The sequence below is a fragment of the Anguilla rostrata genome, chromosome 4, assembly GCF_018555375.3.
Source record: "Anguilla rostrata isolate EN2019 chromosome 4, ASM1855537v3, whole genome shotgun sequence".
Lineage (NCBI taxonomy): Eukaryota > Metazoa > Chordata > Actinopteri > Anguilliformes > Anguillidae > Anguilla > Anguilla rostrata.
The window spans coordinates 1582998-1597500 of NC_057936.1; the positions used below are offsets into that span (position 1 = coordinate 1582998).

Genomic DNA, 14503 nt, shown 5'->3' on the forward strand with positions numbered 1-14503 from the left:
ATCTTTTACCTCCGCTGGGGTTCGAGCGCTGTGATCTGTTTTAATGGCATGGTTTAAATTAGCATTAACTGTCATTTACTGCACACAAAGATCAGAGATTCCAGGGGCATGTTTTTCCTCTAATGGCCAGACTATTACTGAGGTGAACCAAGTGGATGTCAGGACATGCTCAAGGAAAAAAATATATAAATACCCAATCATAATATTGCAAAAAGACAGAACATACAAGAAATACATTCACCAAACCTCACATTGGCTATACTGCATTGTTTAAATGTCTTGTTTAAATATCAATGTTACCATAATGATATTTTTCCGTAGACGGTTACTAAAATAAATAAGGGGAACAATTGCTAGGAGGAAATTCCCAGTCCTGCTAAAAATGGGTATGACAGTAAGGTGGCGCTCTGGAGTAAAATGCTGATGAGTTTAAACCAGCTGAAGTGAACAACCACTCTAAGTTTAATACATCAGACAGCAGAACTGGAGATGGAAATTACACAGAGATGTTTGATTTACATTCAGATAGGAGCTTTTTCATCCTGCAGTCAATTGATACAAATGCTGTTCTTCCAAGCAAAAACAAAACAATCTACTTCAGTCCGCCCCCCCCCGCCCCCAAAAGTTCTCTGTCTCAGAAGTATAAAAATGATTGAACTAGATTGTTTTTATTTTTAACAAGCTTTTTTTTTCTTTTTTTTTTTTTTGAAATGATGGTGTATTTGTTTTCTGCTGTGTCATCAACAATCCAAAAACATACTGGGTCCAATGTTAAAAAAAAAAAAAAAACAAATAAGCAGAATTTTAAAAATGTGTCCCATCTACTGGCATAGAAGTCCAACAGTACAGTTCTGGGCCTGACTGACAGCAGCGAATGGAGATGAAAACACAACAGAGTCTGTCTCCAAACCGGCCGTCGCCCCATTGACCAGCAGTCCTCGCCCTAGGCCTCAGTGCTCCAGTCTCCCCATGGCTTGGTCCTGCTCTTTCTGAGCGATGGCTCTGTGCTGCCTCCCGGAGGAAGGTATCGGTATTGCATGACAAAGGCACAGCAGCATTGCTGGGGAACGTAGGAAGCACAGGTCCAGCCCCCTGATCGGAGATCCACAGAGGACATGGCAGCTGAGTGTGTGTGTGTGTGTGTGTGTGTATGTGTATATTCATGTGTGTGGATATGTGTGTGTGTGATTGTGTGTGCGTGTGTGTGTTTAGTACCTGACGGCTGCAGGTGCTGCAGTGTAAGGCAATCTGATGTACAGGACCGAGGCTCGTGTTTCTCCAGAGAGGCTGAGCAGAGGGTGGAACCCAGGAGAACCCCACAGCAGTCCCGGGACAGAGCGATTTACAGTCTGGGGGCGTGCAGGGATGGGTACTGGGTTTCATTAGCAAGTAAGGTCCCATAATCCTGTAGGGTTCCTTAAGCTTGTTGGGTTACAGGGCCATGCTGGTTTTTAAAACCCTGTTGGGTTCCACGAGCCTGTAGGATTCCTTAAGCTTGTTGGGTTACAGGGCCATGCTGGGTTTCATAACTCTGTTGGGTTCCTTAAGCTTGTTGGGTTACAGGGCCATGCTGGGTTTCATAACTCTGTTGGGTTCCACAAGCTTGTTGGGTTACAGGGCCATGCTGGTTTTCATAACCCTGTTGGGTTCCTTAAGCTTGTTGGGTTACAGGGCCATGCTGGTTTTCATAACCCTGTTGGGTTCCTTAAGCCTGTTGGGTTACAGGGCTATTCTGGGTTTCATAAGCCTGTTGGGTTCCACCAGTCTGTTGGGTTGTATAAGCTAGTCCACTTCCTGTGGCCTAAGCCACAGACTCCGCCTCCTGCTCCTCCGTGTCTGTGAAAGCAGCGGTGCACATGTCGCTGAAGATATCTGCAAAAGAAAGGAAGGGGGGGCGGGGCTTCAGTGTCTCTGTTTGAGTGACAGGCAACGGGGGCAGGAGCAGGGAACGGGAGGTGACTCCAGCAACAACCACTTCCAGCCTGGCTACTGTCACATGACCTGGGGGAGGGAATAAACCATCCACTGATCCAAAAAAATCATTAAATCAATAAATTTGTGAGTAAGGAATGTGACATGATGTGATGATGCAAAAAATTAATAAAGATGAAAATTAAATGAATGAGTGAACTGCAGTGATGAAGGCCTGCCTCTTCTAAAAAAGGCTCACATATATATATATATAAATATATGAATATATACGTACTGTATATATGAGGCAGTCATAAAGGTTCAGCCTGCCCCCCCCAGGCGTGATGCAGTAAAACTGCTGAAGGGAGTAATGAACACTGGACATCCTCTTAACCCGTGCCATAAAAAACAGACACTTGTTATGAAAAGGGCAGAAGTCCAAGCCATCAGCAAAGCGCAGCAGCAGACATGGGGGGGGGGGTGGTGGGCAGCAGACATGAGCGGGCGGGGGGCGGGTTTCAGGGGGGGCAGTGGCCGTGAGCAGAGCAAAGGGGGGGTGGGGTCAGCAGAGAGAGAGAACATGCGGCAGAGAATTCATGCTCTATTTGTCCATCTTAAAGCCAGAAGATTATTCCCCCCAGCTCCCCCTCCCCTACGACCCCCCCGTTCTACTGCGGCGTGGGGGGGTTGAGCTTGGTTAGCAGCCCCGGTGCAGTGGGTGTGTTAGCAGGAAAGTACCGGTGTTCCGGTAAATCTGAGCTCCTCCTGTCGGCTGCAGAATTCTGGGTGGGATCAGCCCTGTCTTCTGAGTAATAACATTCCTCACTAGCCTAAAACACGAAAGAGAGTGGCCTTCAATCTGGGGCTGAAATCACACACACACACACACGCACGCACACTCACACACACACACACACACACACGCACACACACACACTCACACGCACACTCACACACACACGCACGCACGCACACACACTCACACACGCACACTCACACACACACAGGCACAGACATACACACACAGGCACACACGCATGCACACACACACACACACGCACACACTCACAAACACACAGGCACAGACATACACACGCACACACACACACACACACGCACACGTGCACGGTCACACACACACACACACACACACAGGCACAGACATACACACACAGGCACACACGCATGCACACACGTACACACACACACACACACACAGGCACACACACGCATGCACACACACACACACACGCACACGCACACGCATGCACACACACACACACGCACACACACACGCACACACACATGCACAGACTCGCACACGCACATGTCCTTCATGCTCAGTCACATGAGGTTTGGGAGGTGGGGCTTGCTTGGGACTGCTGGTAAGGCTGAAATATTGAGCCTGATCTTTGTGCTAAACATTAAATTGCGCTCCATCATATTCAGGCTTGGGTCTGTTGTTCTGTACTCCTGCCTGTGAGCTGCTGGGCCGCAGCTGAGGGAGAAGAGCAAAGATGGCCGATCAAAACCCTTCCATTTCTGGCGCTCTCACTGCTGTTTTTCTGTTTTGTTTTTTTGCTTCCTTTGACAGCGCTATCATCGGACGTGCCGGTTAAGCAAAAATCTGTCAGCGGTTTGTGTGTGAAGCCTGGGCTGCGTGGCTGCGCATAATCTCCCAGCTGTCTCACAGCGCGTACTGAGCGCGTGCGGGAACGTGTACTGAGCGCGTGCGGGAGAGCGTGTGGGAGTGCGTACTGAGCGCGTGCGGGAGCGTGTACTGAGCGTGTGCGGGAGCGCGTACTGAGCGCGTGCGGGAGCGCGTACTGAGCGTGTGTGGGAGTGTGTACTGAGCGTGTGCGGGACCGCGTACTGAGCATGTGCAGGAGCGCGTACTGAGTGCGTGCGGGAGCGCGTACTGAGCGCGTGCGGGAGTGCATACTGAGCATGTGCAGGAGTGCGTACTGAGCGTGTGCGGGAGTGCGTACTGAGCATGTGCAGGAGTGCGTACTGAGCGCGTGCGGGACCGCGTACTGAGCATGTGCAGGAGCGCGTACTGAGTGCGTGCGGGAGCGCGTACTGAGCGCGTGCGGGAGCGCGTACTGAGCGCGTGCAGGAGCGCGTGCGGGAGCGCGTACTGAGCGTGTGCAGGAGCGCGTACTGAGCGCGTGCGGGAGTGCGTACTGAGCGTGTGCGGGAGCGCGTACTGAGCGTGTGCGGGAGCGCGTACTGAGCGCGTGCGGGAGTGCGTACTGAGCGTGTGCAGGAGCGCGGTTGTCAGGCGCGTGTAATAACAGGATTTAACAGGCGCACTGTCCTCATTTCTGACAGAAACAAGCTGCTAACAGCCGGCGCAGAGACAGCGAGCTGCAGCGCTCACGCTGCCAGACAGGTGTAGGAGAGCGCGGGACACACACTCGCTGCCAGACAGGTGTAGGAGAGCGCGGGACACACACTCGCTGGCAGACAGGTGTAGGAGAGCGCGGGACACACACTCGCTGGCAGACAGGTGTAGGAGAGCGCGGGACACACACTCGCTGGCAGACAGGTGTAGGAGAGCGCGGGACACACACTCGCTGCCAGACAGGTGTAGGAGAGCGCGGGACACACACTCGCTGCCAGACAGGTGTAGGAGAGCGCGGAACACACACTCGCTGCCAGACAGGTGTAGGGGAGTGCGGGACCCTGGGGAGTCACTCGTCCCATCAGAGACAGGGCGGTGTGGGTGCCAAAATCTGAAAACTGCAGGAGCACCAGGCCAGGCTGAGCTGGGCTGCTGCCGATTTAAAATTACAGGGAAGAAAAGGGGAAAAAATGACCTGCATCTTTAAAGCAGAGACGAGCGGACGAGCAAGATCATGAGAGTTTTAAATGCTCAAAGCTGAGATGGAAACGATGCGAAATGGAGATGAAATATGAAATATGAATCAGCTGATGAAACAGCAGTCTCTCCTCAGCATTCCAAAGAGCGGCATTAAAGGAGCGGGGTATTAGTCACCCCAAAAACACCGCAAAGCCCGCCTGTGACACTAGCACAGACGCTCGCCCGTTGCCATTTGAGCCGGATTCTGGAAGCTGTTTCTATTTGTGGCGAACCATAGATCTCCATAGAGAGGAATGCTCTGAATATTAAATCTATTATTCATGTAAACTTTGCGTTTCCCCTGCCAGAATGAAACACGTCCACTCGACAAGCCCGTTAAACATCCCGCACGGTCTATAAGGCCGACTCCGAACTGCAGCGCATTACAGATAAAAAGCACCTTATAAAACACAGGCAAGATGCGCGCCCTGGTTATATGTACGGTAGGTGGGTAATCGTTTTTCATTGGCTCCTGACTAAGAGAAATGCTGAGGTGCATATCGGCATGACGATGGGGGTGGCTGAGGGTGGGGGGCACAGGTCAGGTAGAGTGACAGTGAAGCCTGAGATGACCCGGCACCCTCCCCTCACGGAAAATATCCGTGTTTCAGTGATTGAGGCGAGAAAATGAGATTCAACTTCCTGTGAAAAAGACAGTGGGGCGGAGCTAAGGGGGCCGCCCTCCCTGTCAGTGGGGCGGAGCTAAGGGGGCCTGGCCCTCCCTGTCAGTGGGGCAGAGCTAAGGGGCCAGCCCTCCCTGTCCGTGTCCGCTCCTCCAGGACGACAAGTCTCCCACTCAGGGGACAGGCCTGGGCTCCCCTGTCAGTGGCCGGAAAGGGCGGCCTCCCTACGGGGGCAGAAGGGGGCAGAACGCAGGGGAAAGGGCCAGCGCAGAGGGGAAAGGGAAGCAGACAGGGGGAGTAAGGGAAGCGACAGGGGGAAGGGGGAGGCAAAAGCGACCAAGTAAGGAGGAAGCTCGATCATTTCAGTAACGGTAAAGAAGTGAAAGGGCACCGCGCCCGTCATCGCACGCTATAGGGGGACTCCCTGCAGCGCATTACAGTAAGGCGGACTTAAGGGGCAGCCTGGTCGTCTGGTTCAGTATGTACGGTAGGTAAGGGAAGCATGGCTCCTGTCAGTGGAGAGCTAGGGTGCTATTCGGCTGTAGTGGGGCGGGGAGGTGGGGGTCCTGTCAGGTGGTGAAGGAGCAGGAGTGCCGGCACCCTTCCCTCCGTCCGTGTTCAGTGAGGAGGAGTGTGGTTCAACTCCTAAGTCAGTGGGGCGGAGCTAAGGGGCCAGCCCTCCCTGTCAGTGAGGCGGAGCTAAGGGGCAGCCTCCTGTCAGTGGGCGGAGTAAGGGGCAGCGTCATCACACTGTCGTTCCGCTTTCAGGAACTGTACCAAGTCCCGCCCGAGAGGTCAGGGACGTCTTCGCTCACGTCAGTGACGACGGGTCGGGTCTTCAGGAGCGTAAAGAGGAATGGGAGCAACAGGAAGGAAGGAGAGAGAACCAGAACAGGGAATGGGAAAGCAGAACAGGAAGAGGAAGTGAGAACGGACAGGAGGATGGTGAAAGGAAAGGAAGGAGTGCAGGAGTGAATGTTCCAGGGAAGGAAAGGGTGGAAAGGGGGCGGGGTCTGCAGCGCGTGAGTGAGGAGGATTTACCTGTCGGGTCGTGTGTAAGGGGCAGGGGTCAGGTGAGTTTACCTGTCGGGTCGTGTGTAAGGGGCAGGGGTCAGGTGGGTTTACCTGTCAGGTCGTGTGTGAGGGGCAGGGGTCAGGTGGGGTTACCTGTCGGGTCGTGTGTAAGGGGCAGGGGTCAGGTGGGTTACTGTCGGGTCGTGGTAGGGGCAGGGGTCAGGTGGGTTTACCTGTCGGTCGTGTGTAAGGGGCAGGGGTCAGGGGTTACTGTGGGTGGTAACAGTCATGGTTACCTGTGGTCGTGGTAAGGGGCAGGGGTCAGGTGGGGTTACCTGTCGGGTCGTGTGTGAGGGGCAGGGGTCAGGTGGGTTTACCTGACGGGTCAGGTTTAAGGGGCAGGGGTCAGGTGGGGTTACCTGTCAGGTCGTGTGTAAGGGGCAGGTGTCAGGTGGGTTTACCTGTCGGGTCAGGTTTAAGGGCAGGGTCAGGTGGTTACCGTGGGTCGTGTGTAGGCAGGGGTCAGGTGGTACCTGTCGGTCAGTTAGGCAGGTCAGGTGGGGTTACCCGTCTGTTTTACGTACGTTTTTGCTGCCGCACTCGTCCTCCGCGTCGGAGGAGTTGGAGAGCTCCTCGGCGCTGGAAGGGATGGTCTCAAAATCCTCGTTATCCATGGATGGGAGACGTCTCTGCGGCCAGCCTGGAACAGCAACACACAACAACACACATCAACACAACGCTGTCTACACAACACACACAGTCTACTACACAACACACATCAACACAACGCTGTCTACACAACACATAATGCCATCTACACAACAAGCATCAACACACACTGTCTACTACACAACAAGCATCAAAACACACTGTCTACTACACAACAAATATCAACACACACTGTCTACTACACAACAAATATCAACACACCCTGTCTACACAACACATAACGCTGTCTACATAACAAGCATCAACACACACTGTCTACTACACAACAAATATCAACACACACTGTCTACACAACACACAACGCCGTCTACACAACAAGCATCAACACACACTGCCTACTACACAACAAATATCAACACACACTGTCTACTACACAACAAATATCAACACACACTGTCTACACAGCACACAACGCCATCTACACAACAAGCATCAACACACACTGTCTACACAACAAATGTCAACACACACTGTCTACACAACAAATTACACAGCGTTCAACAAGCACACAGTCTACACAACAAATATCACACAGCGTTCAACAAGCACACACTGTCTACATAACAAAAATATCACACAGCGTTCAACAAGCACACACTGTCTACATAACAAAAATATCACACACACTATCTACACAACAAATATCACACAGCGTGAAACAAGCACACTCTCTACACAAATCACACACAGTGCACCCTGTGAAGGAAGCAATCATGAGGCTCGGCCCACAAAGCACGGTACGCACGGGGGTACGCATGGGGGTACCCCAAAACACAGACAGGCACGAGGGAGAAGCTGATTTGATGGTTTAAATGCCACTTCAAAAATGAATAAATGCAGCCTATAAAAGTAAATGCAGAAACAAAAGAGACACCAAAGACCACAGGAAAAAGAACGGTTACATGACCAAAAATAAAAAATGAAATAAAAAGGACTGTGACGAGGAGGAGGCGATGCTGGTGATGGAGTCCCGGACAGAGTCTCCTGTGATTTACCTGTCTGTGAGGCAGATCGGTGCACAACAGCGCTCTGTGAGGCAGATCGGGGCACGGCAGCGCTCGTACCTGAAGTGCTGTTACGCTTGCGCTGAGCTTGGATCGCGTGATGCAACGTATCTGCGCCAGTGGAACACAAACCCGTTTACTGCATTTCACACTGCTTTCAACATCACTGCAGACACAACGTACGTTACTGCAGCCACAACGTACATTACTGCAGCCACAACGTACATTACTGCAGTCACAACGTACATTACTGCAGTCACAACGTACATCACTGCAGCCACAACGTACGTTACTGCAGCCACAACGTACATCACTGCAGCCACAACGTACATCACTGCAGTCACAACGTACATTACTGCAGCCACAACGTACATTACTGCAGTCACAACGTACATTACTGCAGCCACAACGTACATTACTGCAGTCACAACGTACATTACTGCAGCCACAACGTACATTACTGCAGCCACAACGTACATTACTGCAGTCACAACGTACGTTACTGCAGTCACAACGTACATTACTGCAGTCACAACGTACGTTACTGCAGTCACAACGTACATTACTGCAGTCACAATGTACATTACTGCAGTCACAACGTACGTTACTGCAGTCACAACGTACGTTACTGCAGCCACAACATATGTTACTGCAGTCACAACGTACATTACTGCAGTCACAACGTACATTACTGCAGTCACAACGTACGTTACTGCAGTCACAACGTACGTTACTGCAGTCACAACGTACGTTACTGCAGCCACAATGTACATCACTGCAGTCACAACGTACTGCAGTCACAATGTACCGCGGTCACAACGTACACATGCACCAAAAGCGAAATCATAATTTCACCAAAACTCCAAACACAAAATGTCCACGACACACGACATGCGTGATGCAGTACGTCATGCAACAAAAAGCGTCCACAGAAAATAACCCGAAAAATATTATTCCAATTATCCCGTTCATATCAGAGTCATTTCCAACGCCAGAAACACTCCTTCCCCATTTGCATTACAGCATACCATGCAAATAAAATACCATAAACATCAGAGAGAGGCACACACACGTCACACCAAAACACACTGCGTCTATAAAGTCAGCATTCCCCATGCAGAGCCCCGGTGCATCATGGGATACCTTCATACCCCAGTGGAGTGGGGTCACTCTTAATTTCCTGTCTTTTGGCTTTAAGGTGACCAGATAGAGGACCTGTACAGTGCACAGGGTAACATGCCGTTAAAAACACATTAACTAATAAATGAAACATCCTCTCCTGGCTGAAAAACATTCTGTTCAAACTAATGCTTCTCTAGCATCACCTGCAAGATTGTGAAATTTGATTTGATTTGATTTGATTGGAGAGAAGTACCCCCCCTCCCCCACACCCCTTCGAGAGGGCTGAAATTCTAATCTGAATTCCAACAATAACAGCCTTTTGCGATTCTGCGGTGAAAGTCAGCCTCCGTTCCAAATGTCAGCTTATCAAAAAACATCACATTATTACCAATGAACTTATTTCATATTCAACAGAGTCCCCCGTTTCCCCTATTCTTCCACTCCATCCCTTTCTGTGCGCATCAAATTTATGTTTTTTTTATGCATTTCATGAATTTCATAAAGCCTTTAAAACCTGTATGACTGAGACGGAAAGGGGGGGGCAGGACGAGTTGGGGGGGGGGGGGGGGGGTTAGGGTTCTCTCTTTCCAGGTTTCATTATTTCAGCTGACTCTCCACAAAGGCTCTCTAACGAACTGGTCTGTTCCTGCTCCAGGCAGTTAAAAGAGTGTGTAAGAGCAGAGGAGGGGGGATGGGGAGGGGGACGGGGGGGTGGGGGGGGGCAATCAGCTACCTTTTGTGCGTGTGGCGGCCGCGGCGCTGATAGAGGAGGTTAAAGAGAAGCGGCGGGGGACATCAGTCTCCTTAGGCGGAGCCGCTGAAGGAAGAGGCAGCGTTAGCGATTAGCCCCGCGCCAAAACCGCACAGCGCCAGAGCGCCAGACACAGAACGCCAGACACAGAACGCCAGACACAGAGCGCCAGACACAGAACACCAGACACAGAGCGCCAGACACAGAACACCAGAGCGCCAGACACAGAACGACAGACACAGAGCGCCAGACACAGAACACCAGACACAGAACGCCAGAGCGCCAGACACAGAGCGCCAGACACAGAACACCAGACACAGAGCGACAGACACAGAACGCCAGAGCGCCAGACACAGAGCGCCAGACACAGAACACCAGACAGAGTGCCAGACACAGAACACCAGACACAGAACACCAGAGCGCCAGACACAGAGCGCCAGACACAGAGCGCCAGACACAGAGCGACAGACACAGAGCGCCAGAGCGCCAGACACAGAGCGCCAGACACAGAACGCCAGACACAGAACGACAGACACAGAGCGCCAGACACAGAACGCCAGACACAGAGCGCCAGACACAGAACGACAGACACAGAGCGCCAGACACAGAACGCCAGAGCGCCAGACACAGAGCGCCAGACACAGAACGCCAGACACAGAGCGCCAGACACAGAGCGCCAGACACAGAACGCCAGAGCGCCAGACACAGAACGCCAGACACAGAGCGCCAGACACAGAGCGCCAGACACAGAGCGCCAGACACAGAACGCCAGACACAGAACAACAGACACAGAGCGCCAGAGTGCCAGACACAGAGCGCCAGACACAGAACACCAGACACAGAACACCAGACACAGAACATCAGACAAAGAGCGACAGGCTTCTAAATCACTGGCAGCAGACTTTCTCTGGGAGAATCCAGTGATCTGCATCAAAATGTTTACCCCATTCTAACTCTAAGCTGTTTATCCTCCTCACGGAGAGAGCCAGACGGTAACGAGCATTAATGACCTCAGTTTGCTCAAACGGTCGGGCAGTTGATTTGGGGAAAGGGGGCGAAACGTAAGATAAGCGAGAAAAATAAGAAGCAAAAGGAGCCTGATGAGGAGGAAGGGCAGGGTGATGAAGATGAAGGGCGTGCTGATGAAGAGGAATCGCGGAGTTCTCACGCAGCAAAGGGCTGCTTTTCGGGCGCGGATGAAAAATCGATGCTGGATATGCTAACAAGATGAAATTTATTGACAACTAAAGTTCACAGCCCGCATTTGCATCAGTGGGCCAATAAGCACCAGAACACGGCCCTAATGCTTCCATTTATCTGGCTGCTCAGCAATCTTTCCTCCATAACAAACCGACTCACCTCTGCGCAGTTATCGACAGTCTGCGCAGCGCACAGAGCATACTAATACGTACGGCTCGCGTACGAGAACCGCGCTCCTTTTTTAAAGAAGAAGAAAAAAGCACAGCTCAAAACTGAAAAGGCACGCAGTGCATCAAAGCAGCGAACAGTCTGGTATACAAATGGAAAATCCATTTCCCTTGTTAGCCGGTGCTTTAACGGTACGTTCCTATCCTGACATTCGATACGGCTTTGTAACGGCGCTAGCATTCTGTAAAGTTAAAAGAACTGTTGCTACGCCAACACAGAAGCGTAATTCTGAGATTAACTATAAAAAGACTCGTCCATCTCACAAAGGTTTGTGAAGCTATTAAGAGATCTATACCCAATTCTATCTGGGTAGCCCAGCATCCAATGCTGAGCCATCTTTATGATACCATTATAAAAACGCCAACAGTGAGATGGTTACATTAGAACCTCACTGTATGGCACTATATCAGGGACTCAGGGCTTCCTGCTTTATCCCAGCCAATCACGGATTACCAGCTCTCCTGCTAGCGGTTAGCGCTGCACAGCAGCCAGCTGAGCTCCAGGTTTTCACGCTTTTATCTGATAGGGTGTAAATAACCGGAGCACAGCAGACCCTAGGGAAGGAGTGGGACTGTGTCTGACATGAGACTGACGCTCGGGGGATGGGGTGGGGGGGTGGTGTGGGGGGGGCGGGGGTGTAGCAGCAGAACGGCAGGGAGGGACGAGAAGCGGTTTGAAAGACGATGACATCACAGGGCGGAGGAGGGCGTTACCTGAGGGGAGAGACCGGCGGTTGGCCAGACCCTGCAGCGTGAAACGCTTTTTAGCCAGAGCGGCACGGTCATTAGCACCAGCGACCGGGTCGGCTGAGGAAGAGAGAGGGAGAGAGAGAGAGAGAGGGAGGGAGGGAGGGAGGGAGAGAGAGAGAGGGAGGGAGGGAGGGAGAGAGAGAGAGGAAGAGAGAGGAAGAGGTAACAGCTGGAAGAGCAAAGCAGGAGTACTACAGAGCATGGTATGTGCACACACACACACATACCTTAAACCACCACATATCTGGGATTCAACCCTGCAACCGCTGAGCTACTAGGCCGGTTTCCAAACCACTATGCTACACTCCCATGTATTATCTGCCAAATTCCTTCTTCAATAAAGCCATGGAGCTCCTTCCTCTCCTCAAGCAAAATGGCCACCCAACAAATGGCCATTTTGCTTGAGGAAATGTCCACATTTACGGCCATGAAAGAAATAAAGTTTCAAACATGTACAGCTCAGGAACTGACAGAAACACCGGAGATGAAGCTGGACTGCACTGTAAAAATGAATACAAATACAATAATCTGCTCACAGATATGTATGGGGGTTCAGATTTATCATTATTCTTTCATCCACTAAAGCAAGCAGTTGATCGATACATCAAGTCTTCATTTTTCCCCGGATCTCCTCTAAAACACGTGTAGCCAGATGGTTTTCAATCAGTTCTTTGCTTTTCTCTAACTTCTCCACATGGGGGGGGGGGGGGCGGTCCCCATGCCCTGGGAACGTTACTGTGCGTCGCTAACCGCATTAACCGCGACCAAAATGCCAAAACGCCGACGCGACAGTTAGCCGTAGCAAACGGGAGAGACTCTGGGATTTCGGTTTTTTTTTTCCTAATTTCCTTTGGACAACCAAGAGACGTGGTTTAAAATGACCCAAAATTAGCTGGACCGTTCCGTGTAAACAAACCAAACGCTGGTGCCGTGGCAACTGTTCCCACTTTAGGTAGTAAGCGCAGGACACTCTAAAGGGTAGAGTTTCATTAACAATTTAATTCGGCTCTTTCCCGACCCACCACAAATACACGGAGATACCACCAAGGCTGTCGGCCATTTTCATTTATACTTTCATCCCTGCCGGAGATCACTTAGCGATGGCTGCAAAAGAAGAAACTAACGTACAGACTGCATGGGCTCCAACCCGACTGTTGCAAGGATAACAGAGACTGATGAAAACTTTCCTTTACAGGGGCTCTGATGGAAGTGGGTGGTTGAGGTGAATGGGGATTCTAATAAGGCCGCAGTCTTGCGCTGTCTACGCCTTCGGCTCGCTGACCTTCGCCTTCAGCAAACGCCCCACCAAACACAGACGTCAAAGTCGTCAGGCCCCGTCCCTGAATTTCAGACAGATTGTTTTGAGTGGGCTTTCCTGGGTAAACAGATCTGTGCTTTTTGGCAGCGTATGAGAGGGAATGCGAGCTCGCCGAGAGCGGGCAGAGCTTCAAACGGACCGCCTGAGCACCGGCTCCCAACACCGCCGCCCGGACCGCGCAGAAAACAGCTGGCCGGAGCGGCTTCGGTCGGCCGGCCGCGCTCCGGAACACCGTCAGGAAGACAGAGGACACGCTCCGGAACGCCGTGAGGAGGACAGAGGACACGCTCTGGAGTGTCATCAGGAGGACAGAGGACACGCTCCGGAACGTCATGAGGAGGACAGAGGACACGCTCCGGAACGCCATCAGGAGGACACAGGACACGCTCCGGAACGCCGTCAGGAGGACAGAGTCCGGAACGCCGTCAGGAGGACACAGGACACGCTCCGGAACGCCGTCAGGAGGACACAGGACACGCTCCGGAACGCCGTCAGGAGGACAGAGTCCGGAACGCCGTCAGGAGGACACAGGACACGCTCCGGAACGCCGTCAGGAGGACAGAGTCCGGAACGCCGTCAGGAGGACAGAGGACACGCTCCGGAACGCCGTCAGGAGGACAGAGTCCGGAACGCCGTCAGGAGGACAGAGGACACGCTCCGGAACGCCGTCAGGAGGACAGAGGACACGCTCCGGAACGCCGTCGGGAGGACAGAGGACACGCTCCGGAACGCCGTCGGGAGGACAGAGGACACGCTCCGGAACGCCGTGAGGAGGACAGAGGACACGCTCTGGAGTGTCATCAGGAGGACAGAGGACACGCTCCGGAACGTCATGAGGAGGACAGAGGACACGCTCCGGAACGCCGTCAGGAGGACACAGGACACGCTCCGGAACGCCGTCAGGAGGACAGAGTCCGGAACGCCGTCAGGAGGACACAGGACACGCTCCGGAACGCCGTCAGGAGGACAGAGTCCGGAACGCCGTCAGGAG

General features: G+C 52.3%; 1 protein-coding gene across 1 annotated transcript in view; it reads right to left on the bottom strand.

Annotated features, from left to right (window-relative positions):
- Positions 1–230: 230 nt before the first annotated feature.
- mcf2l2 (MCF.2 cell line derived transforming sequence-like 2) overlaps positions 231–14503 on the bottom strand; it is an 83005-nt gene continuing 68732 nt past the window's right edge. The window contains 6 exon segments of the mRNA XM_064329983.1: positions 231–1872; positions 6996–7111; positions 8136–8255; positions 9288–9359; positions 10000–10083; positions 12159–12251. Coding sequence (XP_064186053.1) covers positions 1783–1872; positions 6996–7111; positions 8136–8255; positions 9288–9359; positions 10000–10083; positions 12159–12251 — 575 coding nt within the window. The 3' untranslated portion in view covers positions 231–1782.